The sequence below is a fragment of the Panthera leo genome, chromosome C2 (genome assembly GCF_018350215.1).
Source record: "Panthera leo isolate Ple1 chromosome C2, P.leo_Ple1_pat1.1, whole genome shotgun sequence".
Taxonomy (NCBI): domain Eukaryota; kingdom Metazoa; phylum Chordata; class Mammalia; order Carnivora; family Felidae; genus Panthera; species Panthera leo.
The window spans coordinates 25434330-25454222 of NC_056687.1; the positions used below are offsets into that span (position 1 = coordinate 25434330).

At 34.0% G+C, this 19893-nt stretch overlaps 1 protein-coding gene across 1 annotated transcript in view; it reads left to right on the forward strand.

The window, feature by feature from the left end:
* TMPRSS15 (transmembrane serine protease 15) overlaps positions 1 to 19893 on the forward strand; it is a 120661-nt gene that overhangs the window by 56694 nt on the left and 44074 nt on the right. The window contains exons 11-16 of the mRNA XM_042955987.1: positions 365 to 470; positions 765 to 915; positions 3323 to 3458; positions 10510 to 10599; positions 12160 to 12285; positions 14249 to 14389. Coding sequence (XP_042811921.1) covers positions 365 to 470; positions 765 to 915; positions 3323 to 3458; positions 10510 to 10599; positions 12160 to 12285; positions 14249 to 14389 — 750 coding nt within the window. The remainder of the gene's footprint in view (positions 1 to 364; positions 471 to 764; positions 916 to 3322; positions 3459 to 10509; positions 10600 to 12159; positions 12286 to 14248; positions 14390 to 19893) is intronic.

Here is a 19893-nt window from a genome sequence, read left to right on the forward strand (position 1 = left end):
ATGTACTCATTGTCTCTAAAGAAGGGAATTGATCAAAACATCTAGTAAATGGGAATTAAAGTGGCATTTAGATATGATAATATGATGAAATAATCATTTGGACTCATAAAAAGTCAGAGATTGATATACCTTTAGTGATACTCCAATTCAAGGGTCTTGTTTTATAAACTGGGAAGTTGAGAGTTGAGTTCCTAAATACTAATTTTTATGGCAGAGATAGTGGCCTCTGGATTCACATCTACTACCCTTTCCGTCTTTACATTTTTACCTTAAAGTTGCTCTTTTCTGCTTATACATGATGTATCTCACACAATGAAATTGCTGAAATTTAAATGAAGTAAAACTTTTTTTTTTGTTTTTATAGGATTTTACATTTCCACCCCAACTGGACCAGGAGGGAGACGAGAAAGAGTAGGACTCTTAAGTCTCCCTTTAGACCCCACTTTGGAACCAGTCTGCCTCAGTTTCTGGTATGTCATAGACATATGTGAAATAAATACTGCCTTATTTAATGAGTAGCATTGCCTTTGTCACATTGCCAGACTCTGATTTTACTAAGGCACCCAAGTTTTAATTCATTTGCTATTATTTATCCAATTGATAAAATAGCAAAATGATGGGAGACTCCCTCCCCTTCTCTAGGAACTCTCACACTCAAGGAAAAATAGAGTATTTCAGAGAAAGTAAAGGATTTAGAAAAATCCTAAGTTCCATTTATTCTAATATTGTAGAAATCCAACCATTTCTGCTTGTTTCCCAATTAGGTATTACATGTATGGTGAAAATGTCTATAAATTAAGCATTAATATCAGCAGTAACCAAAACATGGAGAAGACAGTTTTCCAAAAGGAAGGAAATTATGGAGAAAATTGGAATTATGGACAAGTAACATTAAATGAAACAGTGGAATTTAAGGTTGGCAAAATACCTTGTGATTTATAATCATGTATTTGTGTTCTACAAATGGTGATACAATTATAATCTAAGGTAACATGATGAAAAAATTCTTTTTTTCTGAATATAGCCAAGTCACTTTTTCTACTTGCTTCATCTTTTTTTTTTAATTTTGAGTGTCTACATTTTCATTTGTCCATTCATTTATTTAAGACCACTTATAGAAAAACAACTTACTACATGAAACTATTGCTTATAATGAGCGATAAAATCCATAGAAACTTTATGATCTATTTCAGTTTTCTTCAGCAACTTTCTAGCACAAGTCGACCATGTCTTCCCATGTCCCCTACATACCAAGGACTTCAGCTTTCACAAACACCACCTAGATCAACCCTGCACTTTCTAGGGAATCATCCTTTCCTATTAGAACATCCACACCCATCAGTATCCATCCACCTTGCCTTACTTTGACTTAATCTATATACTTCCTTTAGAAACAAATTGTACAAGCTATATCATTGGGGAGTTTCTGATCATTTATTTCACATTAAAGTGGATTAATTTTTCAGATAACAGCTTAATGTGTTCTCTTCCTAAGGGTGTTTGCAATTAAAATACAGGATAATACAGGCTAATAGTCAGACCAAATTAACAATGTTTGAATCGGGTCATTTCAGACAAGAGAGTGTAACTCTCAGTAGGTGTCTGTTTGGACAAACATCGTCATTGTGAAGGCTTCAGTTCTCCCCTGTGATTTCATGTAAGGCAGGCAATAATCAACCACACTTGTCTGCATTCCTTCCATTTTTCTTTCTTCTGAAGTCTTTTTTATTTTTTCTGTGAAGTTTTCTTCTCCAACTTTGTTTTCTGATAATTCGGAGAAGGATAAAGGAAAATAGGACATCAAGGGAACTAGGAAATGGCAGAAGCAGGAAAATAAGTATAGTACCCGACTTGTCCACAGAGGATATGTTCTAAGACCCCCATGGATGCCTGAAAACATAGATACTATCAAACCCTATATATACTGTGTACTTTTCTATAAATACATACCTACAAGAAAGTTTCATTTATTAATTAGACTCAGTAAGAGATTAACAAAAATAATAAAAAAATAGAACAATTACAACAATATACCGTAACCAAAGTAATGTGAATCTGGCCTCTCGCTCTCTCTCAAAATATGTTATTGTACTTTATTCACCCTTCTTATGATGATGTGAGATGATAAAATGCCTATGTGATGAGATGAAGTGAAGTGAAATGAATGTTATAGGCATTGTAACATGGCCTTATGCTACTACTGACCTTCTAACAATACCGAAGAAAGATCATCTATTTCAGAACTTGGTTGACCATGAGGATCTGAAATGGCAGAAAGTAATACCTCAGATAAGGGGGGACAGCTGCATTGCAGTGGCAAAATCTGTCTCAACTCATTAAACACTTTTTTTTAAAGTAGTATAACTCCACCCACTTCTTCCAAGTTAGCTTATCAGGCAGAATGAGAGCAGCAAGTTCAACAAATAGTTGCACCTTGCCTCTGCCACTTTGTTATGAAATCTTAAGTCACTTTAGTCTCTTTGAAATTCAACCTGCACGTACATGAAAGGGAGAAAATAATCCTTCTTTGGAGTTATGTCTAGCATAAAGTAGGTGGGATGAATGAACAAATGAGTGAATGGATGACCGTATAATAGTGTTGAAAGAATTAAATGAAATAATGTATACAATGTGCCTTGCATAGCAATTAGCGTATAGCAGGTATTCTGTTTATGTCTTTCCTACAGAAGAGGATCCAGGAACGTTCAGCTAAAATACTCACTGTCCTTAAGAACCTAATATGTTTCATCTGACCACTTGAAACTTTCTTCCAAGTCTGGGTCTGTGTCCTCTGGGCATTACCCTCACACAGGATCTCACACCAGCTTTCTGGGTGAACTATATCAGAACTAGTTGGCCCTGAATGATCATATTATACCCATTTTTCCCTTGTCCCTTTTCTCACTTAAATTATTCAGTTGGTGTGTCTTCCCTTTAGGGTTTGTATGCTATAAGAAGACAGACAGCTACCTGGATTTCTAATAGTGTTGCAGGGAGGAATCTGTGAGAAGAAAATGCCAGAAAATGTGGATGTGTGGCAGAATCCAGTAGAGTATGACAGATCATGAGAGAGAGAGACAGACACATAGAGAAACTGTGACAATATTGCCTAACTCAGAAGGAAGACACCAGTGGACATAAGTAAAGGAGTGGACTCAGCAGAAGGATTATAAAAGAGCGTGATCTATCAATATTCCATTGTACAGACACTTGCCCTCTTATATTTAGAGTTGGTAATACTGATTCTCCAGAGAATGTTGGGCCACAAGAACCAAGTCAGAGAAGATTAGAGTAGAATGATTTCATATCCTCTGAATTGCAGGTTGCTTTTAATGCTTTTAAAAACCAGTTCCTGAGTGATATAGCTTTGGATGACATTAGCCTAACATATGGGATTTGCAATGTGAGTCTTTATCCAGAACCAACTTTGGTCCCAACTGCTCCACCAGAACTTCCTAGTAAGTAACTATAACGTGTATTTTACCAATTAAATCGTTAATATTTTCAGGTAGATCTTCCTTTGACTTTTTAAATTATCTTAGTCTAATATTTTTTCACTGAAAATCTAAGACTTCAAAATATAAGTAAAATGGAAGCTAACAAAATATTACATGTTATGCATACACTCATAAAGAAATCATTTGGTACTTTGTTATGCATCATACTTATAATAATGTTAGTATTTTTTTTAATAATTAAGGTGTTGATTTCCATCCTGATTTCACTAAAATATAAATTAAGGCTGTATTGACCATGTGGCATGGCTGAGAATCTTTGAGGAAAAAAACCTTAAGATTCTTATGGTCTTCTTAAAAAATGATGTTAGATCTCAAGAAGAGTTTAGTTAAGCTTGAAACCCACCCAGCCTTTTTCTGGAATAATTTAATAGTAATTATTGGGCCTGGACTTTGACTATACACACCAAGATCACATGAAAGATTTTTATCCTGAAATGATGCCTTTGTAAGGCCCTGCAATGTGCTCCCTTCGTGGGGCCACTACCGTGTTTCAGCTGAGCAGTGACCAGGATTTCCCTTGTCTTATGGATTCTTTTAAGACAAAAAACCAAAATGGAGCCTGTGTCTACCTGTGTTTTTAATACAAATTGGACACATGACATTTCAGAGGAAAAAGGGGCATTAGTCTCCATCTTAGCATGTCAAAGGAGACCATAACTACATACTACTTTCAGACTACAGGATTTGGCAGAAAAAAAAGGTACAATGATAAATTATATAAAACAGGTATTGCCTTTATTGAGATGTCTTCACTGTATTGCAGTTTTGATGTAAAAAAAAAAAAAAAAACATACCTTTTATCCTTCTTTGGATTATGGTACTTGGAAGCTGAGCTAGCTCTACAACTTTGCTTGTATCAGACCTCATGGATGTTTTTCTTCTGCCATGGATCTGAGCCCACAGACAGCACTTTTTCCATTTCCCATTTCCTTCCAAGTGCACATGAAACTCTTCCCATAATCACACCAGCAAATCAACTTGGAGAACATATCCAAATTTGACTTTACTTCCAAAAGTACATGTTTTTCTGCTTTCTATCTTTACCTTAAAAAAAGAAAAAGAAAGCAGACTTTCAGATGAGGGGCTTTAACAACTCAAAAGTTCTGAAGATAAATTACTGGTGTTTAAGAGCATATAACAAGTGAGCTGCAATTGAGATGAGAATAGTGATTACATTGTCACACTGGTTCCATGCCACCATAGTGAATGTACTTACATTCTATCAAAAGGCTAGTTTACTCTTACCATCTTTCCTATTAACAGGTTTAGATGCTTGTGTAGACTATACATAAATTCCTCAATATTTCAAATGTTCATTCAAATTTTATAAATATCTACTATGTAAAAAGCATTGCATAATAAATGTAATACATAGCAGTAACCAATACATGGAAAAAATAAATATAATCTATGTAAATAAATACTTAAGACAAAATATAATTATGTACCCCTAAAAGTAATAAACTAGAAAAGTAAGTGATAGACTTTGGAGAAGAAAGTGTGAACTAGAGAAGTCTTTAAGGAAACATTAAGAGATAGTAGAACACTTATAAAATTGAAACAAAGGCAGAAAAGTAGCATGCATTCTCACATAATAATTTGGCCACAAGATTGTGGCAAGAAGTGACTTTCATGGCACCAAACTCTGATTCTCACTCACCTTTGCTTCACAATTGTCTGACTGGTTCTTAACATCACACAAATAGATCAATAAATATTACTAGACCTGAACCGATCTCTCTTTTTATGTTGACTGTAATTTTCTTTTGTGACACAAACATTTTTGTAAAACAAAATTTTGATACCAGAACTAAGATTTGGAAATGAAGGAAGGGATGGGATAGAGAAAAAACCACCATGAACACAATAATTTGGGCTATCCAGCATTGTTTAAAAATAATTGTTTGACTTCATTGTTGGTAGCCCACACCTTATCTGTCTATAAAACTTATCTATAACATTCTTATATAAAACATTCTGATGCAAAAACACCCACCACATTTTAATTATTAAAATTACTACTGGTTTTATAAATAATTCCTATGGATATCAAATATTAGAAACATCCTGCCTTTTTTTAATGTTTATTTATTTATTTTGAAAGAGAGAGAGAGAGCAGGGGGGTGGCAGGGAGAGAGAGAGAAAGAGAGACAATCCCAAGCAGGCTCTGCACTGTCAACACAGAGCCTGACGGGGGTTCGATCCCAGGAACTATGAGATCATGACCTGCGTTGAAATCAATAGTCAGACATTTAACCGACTGAGCCACCTAGGTGCCCCAACATCTTGCTATTTTGATATTTCAATCATTTAAAAACAATTTTCATAATCCTTTCTGCTGGTGTGTTTCTGTATTCATAGATAAGTGGTCAAGAAGAAAAATTTTCCAGTGGAATTAAGTTTCATAGGCTTGATATTTTTAAAATAATAATTTCATCATTATCTGAAATCAAAAATGCAAGATAACTTTTGTTCATAATAGCATACATACAAGTAAAACTTCATTATAATTTCCCACATTAAAACTTTAACTACATAAGCCATTCAGTCCTCATATCTATTCTAGTCAGAAAGAGAAAAAATAATACTTCAATGTCAAGGAAGCATGATATCCTTGCATATTTTAACAATAGGGATATTATAACATAGAATGACCTATCTGATTTTAAAATATAAACTTTAGAATTTTCCCAAAGTATATTTGTTCCAGTTTCCAAATGGTTCACTTCAGGGCAATATTTAGCACAGCAGAAAATGTTAATTACCATCAAATGCATTCTGAACAATTTCATTCTAATGCCATTTGCAATTGGTTCAGTGAAATTCTTATTTGAGCAGAGCTTTTCTGGTTCCAGATCACTGATTTGTTTAAGCAGGAATAAAAGGAAACCATGGCTGACTGGCTAATAGCCTTTCTTTAGCTCTTATAGAGCATTTAAATAAGAAAATAATCCCAGACCAGTAGCTGACTAGCAAAATTCCTCCTTTGTTCCTAGGCATCCACATTGTGCCTAGTTTGGAGAATTGTTAAGTTCAGTTTTCGTAAGTACAGGGATTCTTCCATTTTGTGGCTTCAATCACTTGCTGTTGCATTAGCTCTACAATTGTTGCCTTCTGACATTAACACAAATAATTTAAGTGTGGGGATTGTATTGAGAACACTTTTAAAAAGTACACATTCCATTAAACAAATATCATGTCAACTTGCAACACAATTTGGGTGATTCGTGACAAGATACCTACTAAATAGAATAAGAATAAACAAAAAGAAATCCACACTTCAGGTCCCTAACTTATTTCTGCGACTGTTAAAACTACTTAAGAAAAAAAAATTATAAGCCATAGTTTCAGCTATTTTAATAGTCACTCTTTATTTCCACAATTTTGCTCTATTTGGCCATCATTTAGGCCATTTTCCATGTCCAAAGACCAAATCAAAGTTAATTTGGAAAGTTTCATAGACAGGACGTTATACTTTGAGTTAAATAATCTAACTTAAATTCTTCATTTCTATAGAAATGAATCGGTACCTATCTACTTGTCTTATAATTATATGAGGCTCATATTCTAGCAGAGCTACTTGCCTTTTATATCATTAGTATGACTTGATATTTAAATCCCTAACAAATTCCATATTAACTGCACTCACATGCATTCATAGGTCACTAGAATATATGAATGGAATATAAATTTTGAGAAACCAAACACAAAATTTTCATGGGAGACTCCATTTTATATTACAACCTAAATTTTTTAAATGTTACATGTAATAGTGTAAGACTTGTCTATTACTATGATGATGAAAAGTAATTGCTGACTTTAACATTATTTAAACATCAATGAGAGATACTATTTCTCAAGGTGCATATATTGTTTTTCCACAAATACCTTTAATTTGAACCTTCTTCTTGTAAGTGAGAGCTGGGCTTTTTTCTTTTTCACCCCACACTGACACATATCTCATGAACGTCAGAGGCTTCAGCATGGATTAAAAATGACATACCTCAAGGAAAATATCTATCCTTGACAACCACTTTGCAAAATACTGCATGCTATTTACATACTGTATGGAGTGAAAATTCCTGCTGGCATAGTAAGGAATTAATCAGAATACAAATCTTTGAGAGAACAGCTTCAAGAAAAAGAAAAATGAAAAAATTTAACAACTGTAAATGAATAGAGTTCCCTGTACCAGACAATTTAACTCTTTAGTCTCTGGGTGGAGAGAGTTTATCTAACGACACAGTATGACTGTGATACCAAAAAGTATGTTTTATGAGTCTTCAGCCCCTCTATTAAGAAGCTATGTCTTTACTATAGCAACACCACTCTTAAAATACATTGTCTCTTCGTATTTAGAATGGCTGAAAGTGCTTTTTCCAATTCGTTACTATCATATGTATACAGAGTCACTGACATATCATATCAGGCCAAGGGTCAGAGATATCTTACTACTGAGTTATTAGATATGAAATTATATGTGAGATGAATTTCAAAAAAGGGATTTTTAAGTATTTCAGAATAATGAATTTCTAAGACTTCTATTTAGTGGAGAAATGCTAAGTGAACTGTCTGCCTTGACAGGCTTCACAATTACGCTTGACAACATTTTAGTTCTAGTTGTGTATTTATTAAAGTGCTACCTACTCATCTATATCTAATATAATGTACTGTTGTGTTCAGTTATGTGAAAATTCAATACCTTCTCCAAAATGTCAGCTTTTTACTCCGTTAGAAGAATACATTTTGAGATTTTCCTATTCCTTGAAAAGAAAATATGAATGACAGTTTAAAATCAACAACAACAAAACAAAAATAAATCCACTGGCCACGTCTAAATCTGTGAAATAGGAAGAACTGGTTTTCCCCAATCTGCAATCTGCAATGTTGGTTTTGCCCCTGCAATTATACTTTCCCCTTTCCCATTAGTTTCACAGAGGATTTATGGGAGATTTTCATGGCACTAAGAATTATTAAAATTAAATGAGTTGTATGTTAGTGGGGTTGGAGGGATTGCCATAGATCCTTCTTCAGAAATCTTTACTGGACAATTAATCACATAATCAAGGAGAGTATTAGCCTCAGAGATGGGAGCACACAATCCTCTTGACTTTCCTTCCTCCTGCCCAGTGGAGAACCTGCTCTTCTTCCCCATTATCACCCACAAGTATGTATTGGAAATCAGTACTGAATATGCCAGGTAATGTGTAGGCACTTTTCATAATTATGTCTAATTTTTATAAACAACCCTGAAAATATCTAGTATATATCTATTTTATGTATGAGAAAACCAACTCTCAAAAAGACAAGTAGCTAACTCAGGGCAAAAATTTAATCCGCCAGCTCCAGCACATCTTCCTTTTATACATCATGTTCCCTCCCAGATGAGACGATGTGCATGGAAACAATGTGCAAATGATAACGTTTTATAAGAGATTATATTACTCTTGCTAAGCTCATCCGGATCTGGCCCAGCCTGCCCAGGAGAGTGTGTAAGGTAGACCAGGCTCCACACCTTACAAAACAGGATGGGATGGCAACACTACTACTGGGCCACAGCAACTGCCCCTCTCCGCCCAGTCGTATACATCATGGCACGTAAACCTAAGAGGCTCATTGCATGCAAATTTGGAAGAAGCACATGAATTGCAAAGATCTACATAAATGAGATGGATAACATATAAAAGAGGAACCAGGGAGCCTGAGTGGCTCAGTCGGTTACGTGTCTGACTCTAGATTTCAGCTTAGGTCATGGTCTCATGCTTCCTGACATTGAGCCCTGCTTCAGGCTCCATGCTGACAGTTCAGAGTCTGCTTGCAATTCTCTCTCTTCCTCTCTTTTTCCCCCTGCCCCATGTGCACTCTCTCTCGTTCTCAAAAATAAATACAATAAATTTTAAGAAATAAAACAGAAATAAAAGAGGGACCAAAGAAGAGGGTATGACCGAAGGCACTGCTGTAGATATAGACACATTTAATTATCCCTCCTATTATCTGATTTTTATCTTATTGAGAGTAAATAACTTCAGTATCATCTGCCTTTAATAACAGTAAAAATATATACTTAATCTCAGTTTCCTGTATCTTTAGAATTAGGTTACTTTTATCCTCTTGATTTTAAATGTAACATGCTAATAAAAATAAGATAGAATAAGGATACTTAAACTAGCTGGTAAAATTTTATATTACTCTAGAATTTTCTTCCTCAGCAGGAGGATAAATTTAAAATAGGTTAAGAATTTCACAAAGTTAATATGCCTACTTAAATCATCTTAGTTTTCACTAGGATACCTGCGCTCTATTTTTTCTAATAAGTGTTTCCTCAACTTGACTCCTAGACAATGTTAAGTACAGATCAGTCTAGGCCAATTATTTAGCAAGTGAAATTTCAGTTTGTCTCCTGTTCTTGACAGTAAAACAACTCAATATACAGAACAGTGAGGCTTCCTCTCTACTGAAAAGAAGAAAGATAAGAAAGAAAGAAAGAAAGAAAGAAAGAAAGAAAGAAAGAAAGGAAAAATAGTAGCAAAACAAAAAGAAAGAAAAAACGTAAGAAATGGCCAAATGAGTCATTTACTAGCCCTTCTCAGAAGGGCAGATATAAGATCTGTTCTATTATAAAGATTCTTTTTTTTTCTATAGCAAGGAGTATCTGATACCTTATTTCATGAAGCCTATTTATAAAAGATGCTCAGAAAAATTATTCCTTACCCAAATAATTTTGGGAAATGCTGCATACTATTATGCCTTCTTGGAGATTCATAAATAACATAAGAATATTTAATGTTTTGAGAAGTTCTTCAGTAAGGAGACCAGTTTACCTGTAGTTTTTCATTACTTAAGTTGCAAGGTTTTCTTTTATACACACTATGCATTTTATCTGTCAAAATCAGTATTCCAAGAAATATAATTGGAAATTTGCTAAGATATAATATTATTTCTCTGAAATAAGCATTGTGTTACTAATGATTTTTTGTTATTTCCTTTTCAGCGGACTGTGGAGGACCTTTTGAACTGTGGGAGCCAAATACAACATTCACTTCTATGAACTTTCCAAACAGCTACCCTAATAAGGCTTTTTGTGAGTCGTTTCTTTTCCCAAGCCATGAGAAACAGATGTGTGTGTGTGTGTGTGTGTGTGTGTGTGTGTATATATATACATATATATATGTATATGTATATACATATATATATGTATATATATGTATATGTATATACATATATATATGTATATATATATGTATATGTATATATATGTATATATATATGTATATATATATGTATATGTATATATATATATATATCAAGGCTAGATTCCCACCTTGACACAGCAAAGTGGATTAGAAATTTTCCAAACCTGACTACAACTATTACATCTGTAATATTGCATAATATAATGATAACAACAATAACAATAATGATTACTAACTTACTTAGCATTTATTTCATGCCAGGCACTGTGCTAGTGCTTAATATACTGTTTCAGTCAATTCTTACAATAATTCTTTGAAGCAGGTGTTATTATTATAATTCTAAAATTTAAAAATTTAATAAAACCAGTAAGTAGAAGTACCTTACTCCAGATACTGTTCTCTTAATCACTTGTCTTGATTATACATACAATGTCTATATTATATATAACAAGTTTGCAATTTCATAGAATAAAGTCAGCGAAAGTGCAAAAAGTAAAGGGCCAACTGTGACATCCACACCTTTTGTAAATATAGACCAGTGTCAATAAAGCAGGCAGCTAGAGTCAGGTAGCTAGTTTCTCAGTATAAAAGATGAAATAATGAGGATTCACTAGAAAATCATTAAGTGTAGAGGGAAGAATAGTTTGCTAAAACTGAACAGAGCCTATATCTAGGTCAATACTTCTAAGTAGAGTAGCTCATTCAAACTGCATAGAAATTATGTTAAAGATGCCAATTCCCCAGCCCATCCTACAAATATTCCACTTCAGTAGGCCTGGGAAACAGATATGTTCCTCACATGGCCGCATCTAAGATAGCAACACCAATCTAAATGGGAAAATCTACCAGTAAAAGAAATGCTCTAATGACAGTGAAAAATGTGTTGTTGGAAAATGTCAGCTTTTCTTCCTTCAAATGACCCAGAGATAAGTAAATATCACTTTCATAGGAGAATAAAGTCACTATTCCAGGGGCTTATCTGATCCAAAAAAATAAACAACCATGAATCTAATTTGACTTGTAGGGGGAACCAGAGATTATCATCTCTACTCCACATTGAAGACATCTTTTAAACATATCATTTGTACAAAGGAATGGTCCAAAATTTCTGAAACATCAGTGGAATATTAAAAGAACAATTTGAATAAATTTATTAAATTTGTTGATTTATTAAATAAATATTATTGGGCACTTTGTTAGGCACTGAAATGAGAAAAGAAGAAACAAACATGACATGGTCTAGATGAAGATGTAGATAAATTATCAGGCTTTACAAAATACCCAAGGTAGTGTAACAATAAAAGGAATGGCAGGGTGCTGTGGAGGGACATGATATTTACCTAATATACGGAAGTTCAGAGAAATTTGAAATTCTCAAGGGAGTAAAGCTTTTGAGGGAAATCAAAAGAAGTGTGTTCTAAACTGTGTTGTCATGTTTTACTTTTAAGGTATTTGGAATTTAAATGCACAAAAGGGAAAGAATATACAACTTCATTTTCAAGAATTTGACCTAGAAAATATTGCAGACGTAGTGGAAATCAGAGATGGTAGAGGAGATGATTCTTTGCTCTTAGGTAAGTCTGCAATTTAAGTATTGTGAAGGTTGTATGGCTCAAGATGTTGGAATGATAGAGAAAGCATTTCCCAATAAAAATAATCAGTCTTTTACAACAAGCAAAATGACATTACAACAGCAGAGTAACATGTCAAAGTTTATGTGGAGCTTCCAAAATGAGAGTGTTTGCAATAATGAGAGAGTAAGATTCTTCTTGAGCACTCTTGGCAAACCAGAATTAATATTTTTGCATGAGTAGTTTCTACCAGCTATATTAATTCACTACAGTGAGCATTATACCTTGGAGACTAAGAGCTAAAAACATGCATTACTCAGTTTAATATGCATTATGTATACATCATATTTCCAAAAGTAGCTATTAAATCCAGTTTTGTTTCACTTCAAACTAAAGGAACAAATTGTGTATTTTATGCAAAAATGTTTTATGATTTTTTATTTACATTTCAGTATTACTCTGATTGTGTCTCTAGTACCAGCTGCTTCTATATAAGTATCTGAAAATGATTTGAATATTGATCAAAGTTGATTTTTCCCTAACTTCTATTGATTACTATTTTTTTAATTGACATGGGAGAAAGTGTACTATTCTAGAGGAAATTCTTGTATGTAGGTCATAAAATATATGGTAACATAATAAATATCTATCAGTCAAATGTGATAGCTATTATCTTACTTAACTACTACCAATATTTTAAGAAAGTGTCTCTTGATAAGTGATACATTAAATTATGAAAATGCTTATAGAGTCAACTGGAATGCATGAAACAACACACTTCACAAGTAAAAGTGTTTTATCTAACTGTGCTTTGGACTCATATTAATCATTTCCTACAAAGTCTGACCAGGTAACTATGCAATCAGGGTGCAATCACATGAACACTGCAACCAGTGGAGAAGACCAGAGGGAACTTTCTCTACAGTAAAGGTGCAGGGTGGTGGGGAGGGTTCCCAGCAATACTAATCCATTGCTGCTTACACAGGGTTCTTCAGCAAAATCCCACAAAGTTCTAACGTACAGGCTTCCTAGAAGATTTTGAGAGCCACACAAAGAACGTATCAACAATGAAAATCTCGGTGGGGCTGGGAGGCTAGTGCTAATAAGAACTGAGGAACTTCAAATTTGATTTTTATATACATAATTATGAACACATTTTGAGTTATTTTCCCATGTTTAGGTTATATTGCCCCTCTAATGAAAATTTCAGTGTTCTTATGATCTAAGAAAAATTATTTTTTGTCATTTCACCTCTTAATATTTACATTAATTATTGAAAGGTAAATAAGAATTCCAGAGGATCCCAGAATCATAATTTTCAAAATTTTAGGCAAGAAGCTGTTTTGAAACAATCACTTTAGGGGATTCTAATACATAAAATATCTAATAATGTGAACGTATTTTTAATTAGCTTAAGTCTTTATTGTGTAGTAGAGAGTATTTCATTATTTGTGAAACCCCCAGAGCCCAGGGGTTAGTGGGAAACATTTTGAAAACCATAATTTAGGTTTATATTATCTGTCTCTAATTAATCCAATCCTTCAGCTTAGTTTAACGATTCAACTCACACACACAAAAGAAAACCAAATAAATTTGGACAAAAATTTACTAAGGGAAGCTATAATCTCCATTATTTTCTAAAGGTCTTTAAAACAGACATATAATCATTTCTTCTGGGATAACATGAGCTTTGAATAGTAGTGGTGCTAAGCCAGATAACATAAATAATTCATCGTTAAATTATAGAGCCACAGCAATAGTGGAAAAGATCAATAGAGAAGTTGGCTTTCCTAGAAGCAGTGTCCAAAATCTAAAAGAAAGCATAGTTATTTATATGTGGTCGCTTCCCAAGCAAGCTACGCTGCATGTAGCATACATCTAGAAGGTGGAACTGACAGAAACGAGTCTATTTTCTTCTAGATTCAAAGAATCCCCTCAATAATTATCTTGTTTTCATTTGGAGCAGCTGTGTACACAGGGCCTGGTCCAGTAAAGGATGTGTTCTCAACCACCAGTAGAATGACTGTGCTTTTCATCACCGACGATCTGTTGGCAAAAGGGGGATTTAAAGCAAACTTCACTACTGGCTACTACCTGGGGATTCCAGGTATGTGCACTTAGGGTTACATGTTGAATTGTAACTTTTGGAGCAAAACGATACAACCAGACAGTATTTTGAAGCCTAAACACGACTTCATTGTTTGCATTCAAATACATTCATCTGTCTTCATTTTACCAGAGATTTTCTTCCTGCCTTTACATCTGTATAACTGCTGCTTAAGTCAGTTCAAAGAAAGAATCCGTATTTTCAGCAGACCTACTTGTACTTCTCTGGGGTGTAGAGTCGTGAATTTTGTTCAGTGAAGAGGGCCATTTTAAATGTTAAAAGCAGGGTACTTGGGACTGTGAGGAAGGAGGATTATCTGTCATGTCATTTGCCAAAAGCATTTTCAGAGAACAGCGGGGAATCAGGCAAGTGAGCTGTTTGGATTCCAACAACATCCAATTAAAAAATTAACACCACTAACTTCTTAAAGACAAACCAGTGTAAAGCTGCTGCCGTGAAGGATGAAGGAATTTGATGCTGATATTACTGGCATATATAATCTTCTAATCCTACATTTTTTATTAGACCATAACATAATCAGCAGGCCAAAACAAAATTGCCTGCCTGCTTATCATGTATCTGTATCTCTACAAGCACAGACAGAGGATATGGTATAACTCTTTGCATTTGACAATTTATAGTGAATTTGTGATCACTTGCTTCTCCCCTTGGAGTGTGATTTTTCTTATACCTCTGCCCACAACTCTGTGGTCCTCTCCAAGGGGATAATATGTCAGGAAGACAGAATATATGCCATTTCCTTTATCTATGTTTCCTTTCCATAGGAGATTGTGGTCAGTTTGTCTTTGACCATAATGTCTAGAAAAGAGGTAGGGGTCAAGGCACTGATCCTCATCTGGCTTGTTATCTAATCTCAGATCCAGCTGTGCAAATATCTGTTCCTCCACTTACAACTGGCCTAAACCTTTGACTGCATCTCTGAAAGTTGAATGCTTTCAGATTTACTGCAAAGTTGATCTGTATCTTGTCTACCAACCTGCCATGAAAATAAGCCGCATCAATTATTAGCCAACCTACTTAGGTAGGAGTGAGTGGTAGCCCAATCAACTGACCTGTCCTTCTGGATTTTGTGACTGGTTTTAGATACAGCGACTTGTGACTTGTAAGCAACAGTGACATATATCAATCAAAATATTCAATTAGTGAATTGAATATTTGCAGTGCAATTTGAATATTTTCAACCTATGATAAATATGTAATATAAAACGATGGGAATAAAGACTTTAAGATCTAAAAATTAAGATCTGAAAATTAGATTTTTATCTTAAAATACAGTCCATGACAAAGGAGAAAATGGAGAAAATGACATGATTTAAATTATTTTTATTTTATAAATTAAGACTATTTTAAAGTCATACTTATAATTATTTTTCAGAGGAGTAAAAAAGAAAATATAGTGACATGAAAATAGCAATAGATACTATATATTTATGTAAGTATACATTTATAAATATATATTTCTATGACATATATATTTGTGTGATATATACATACATATAATAAGGAACTAACTTAGTAAAGAATCATATCACTGAAAAATATTAATCAAGGCAATTTTGAGACTAGCATTTTGTCTTATTTTTTGTTTGTTTACCTTCAGATTTTTATTTAAATTCCAATGATTTATTTATTTAAAATACAACATAATATTAGTTTCAGATGTAGAATTTAGTAATTCCTCACTTACGTACAACACATGGTACTCATCACAAGTGCCCTCCTTATTCCCTATCACTTATTTAACCCATCCCCCCACTCACCTCCCCTCCAGCAACCCTTAGCTTGTTTTCTATAGTTAAGAGTCCATTTTATGGTTTGCCTCTCTCTCTCTTTTTTCCCCCATGTTCATTTGTTTTGTTTCTTAACTTCCATATATGAGTGAAATCATATAGTATTTGCCTTTCTCTGATTGAATTATTTCACTTAACACAATAGTCTCTAGCTCCATCCACATCATTGCAAATGGCAAGATTTCATTCTTTTTTATAGCTGAGTAATATTCCAGTGTGTGTGTGTGTGTGTGTGTGTGTGTGTGTGTGTGTGTGTACCACATCCTCTTTATCCATTCATCAATCAATGGACATTTGTGTCCAATGTTTATAGCAGCATTATCAACAGTAGCCAAATTATGAAAAGAGACCATCATTTTGAATTAAGCTACTGATTCTGTTCTCTGATAATTCTGTTGTTATTGATTTTACTATGGTAACTATATTTGTCTGCCAGTATTTTATTCCAGTTTTTTTCTGTTTGTGAGTGAACCTAATATTTTAATTTAATCCAACATTTGATTTAACTTAGGTTAATAGTTTGACTTTCTGATGATACTTTTAAAGTGTAGATGAATAATGGACATGGATAAGGAAATTTTGGTATATAATATTTAGTCCTTCTAAGGTAAAAAAGACTTTGAATGTATATTATTGATAAAACCTAATTGGTTCTTACTGTTAATAGAAAGCAAATGATATAATAAAGAACTTTAGCTAATAGTAGAAAATACAAAATGGTTTCAACATTATTTTTATACCTAAAATTATGACTTGTAATTTTTTACAAAATATTAATATTTAATTTTAGCTCCTAATATCTTGCTGAACACTGCCCCCCAAAAATGATATTACAAATTAGTTGCCCCTTAAGATATTTGGAAAACCATGGCTATTTGAGGCAGAGGAATTTCCTGTTTAAACTCTAGCACAACCAAATTCTTTTTTCTGGTTTGATTAGAAGTCTTTGTTAATGGTGTAAAAGGCACAGTTTTTTGGTTGCTTGCATACCAATTCAAATACTCTAGCACCAAAATATCCACATTTCCACAAATAATTGCTGCACAAAAGCGTGATCAAGAGTACAAAAACAGGGGTGCCTGGGTGGCTCAGTGAGTTAAGCGTCTGACTTCAGCTGAGGTAATAATCTTACGGTTTGGTCAGGCTCTGTACTGACAGCTCAGAGCCTGGAGCCTGCTTTGGTTTCTGTGTCTCCCCCTCTCTCTGTCTCTCTTTCTCTCTCTCTCTCTCTCTCAAAAACAAACATAATTTTTTTAAATAAAAAAGAATGCAAAAACAATATATAAAAAGTTGGAAAGATGTGAAAGTCTAGAATGAGGACGCAGGAAAAAACACCAAGCTACAATTTAAAAATAATGAACATTCCCAAAGGGAAAGAACCAGTTGAAACTAACAGGGGAAGCTATAAAGGGGGAAAAAAAACTTTTGGATCTGATTAAATGACTAAAAATCACAAAGTCTTACTGCTGTCTGTAAAATATTAATAAGTAGGAATTAGTATTATAAAATTTCCTATTTACATTTTTAAATTCAAGAGGAAAATTTTTTGGCAAATTTCTAAGCAAAATAAATATAATCATTTTTCAAATGTGTTAAAAATCAGATCAGCCTCATATATTACTCATTTCTTTTTTTTTCAATATATGAAGTTTATTGTTAAATTGGTTTCCATACAACACCCAGTGCTCATCCCATAAGGTGCCCTCCTCAATACCCATCACCTACCCTCCCCTCCCTCCCACCCCCCCCCATCAACCCTCAGTTTGTTCTCAGTTTTTAACAGTCTCTTATGCTTTGGCTCTCTCCCACTCTAACCTCTTTTTTTTTTCCTTCCCCTCCCCCATGGGTTTTTTTTAAGTTTCTCAGGATCCACGTAAGAGTGAAACCATATGGTATCTGTCTTTCTCTGTATGGCTTATTTCACTTAGCATCACACTCTCCAGTTCCATCCATGTTGCTACAAAGGGCCAGATTTCATTCTTTCTCATTGCCAAGTAGTATTCCATTGTATACAGAAACCACATCTTCTTCATCCATCTGGTCAGAGTGGCTAAAATGAACAAATCAGGAGACTATAGATTCTGGCGAGGATGTGGAGAAATGGGAACCCTCTTGCACTGTTGGTGGGAATGCAAACTGGTGCAGCCACTCTGGAAATCAGTGTGGAGGTTCCTCAAAAAATTAAAAATAGACCTACCCTATCACCCAGCAATAGCACTGCTAGGAATTTACCCAAGGGATACAGGAGTACTGATGCATAGGGGCACTTGTACCCCCAATGTTTATAGCAGCACTCTCAACAATATATTACTCATTTCATGATGATACTTAAAAACGATATGGTTATATTTCTAAGATTTGTGGATAATTAAATGTATAAGCATCAATATCATCTATATTTGAATGCAAAAGAATTAAGTGCTCAATTCTTCAAAATATCTTAAAATAGTGCAAGAAAATACCCAGTAACTACTCTGCTGGAGAAGAGGGCCTCCCAAATTTTTTCCAAGAATGATGTCATGGAAAGAACTTATGAAGAAAGTATTATATTTTTTTGAATCATTATAATGTACACCTGAAACTAACACAACACTGAACTAACAAAACACTGTGTGTTGACTATACTGCAATTAAAATTAAAAACTTAATAAAAAAAACACACAATCTGAATTTCGGAAAAAGAGGAGAAGAGCAGAACAAACTTTTTTTTCCAAAAAAAGATATAGAAATGGCCAATAGGTACATGAAAATATGCTCAACATCATTCACTATCAGGGCAATGCAAATCAAACTACAATGAGCTGTCAACTCACACCTGTTAAAATGGCTATCATTCAAAAGACAAGTAATAAATAACCAAGTGCTGGTGAGGATGTGAGGTAAAGGGAACCCTTGTATACTACTGATGAGAAGCAAATTGGTTTAGTCACTGTGGAAAACATTATGAAGTTTCCGCCAAAACTTAAAAATAGAACTTCCAAAAAATAAAAAAAATAAATAAACAGAATTACCATATAACCCAGGGGTGCCTGGGTGGCTTGTTTGGTGAAGCAACCAACTCTTGATTTCGGTTCAGGTCGTGATCTTATGTGTGTGAAGATCTAACCCCGAGTTGGCTCTGGACATGGAATCTGCTTAAGATTCTCTCTCTCCCTTTTCATCTGCCTCTCCTGTGCTCACTCTGTCTCCAAAAAAAAAAAAAAAAAAAACAAAACAAAAAAAAACAAAAAAAAGCTATCATGAAATCCAGCAATCCCACTTTTGGGTAAGAATGAAAAAGAAATGAAATCAGAATCTCAAAGACATATCTGTACTTCCACGTTCATTGCAACATTATTTCCGATAGCCTAGGGATAGAAACAACCTCAGTGCCAATCTACAGATACATGGATAAAGGTGATGTGGTATATTATATTCAGTGGAATATTATTTATCCATGAGAAGGAAGGAAATCCTGTCATTTGTGACAACATGGATAAACCTTGAAGGCATTGTGCTAAATAAAATAAGTCAGAGGAAGACAAATACTACAGCATATTGCATAGGTGGAATCTAAAAAAGCCAAACTCTTAGAAACGGAAAGAAAATAAATCAGTAAATAAATAAATAAATAAATAAATAAATAGATAAAATGTATATTTTTAAAGAAACAGAGATGAACTGTAAAACCACCTGAATTCATGAGATAAAATA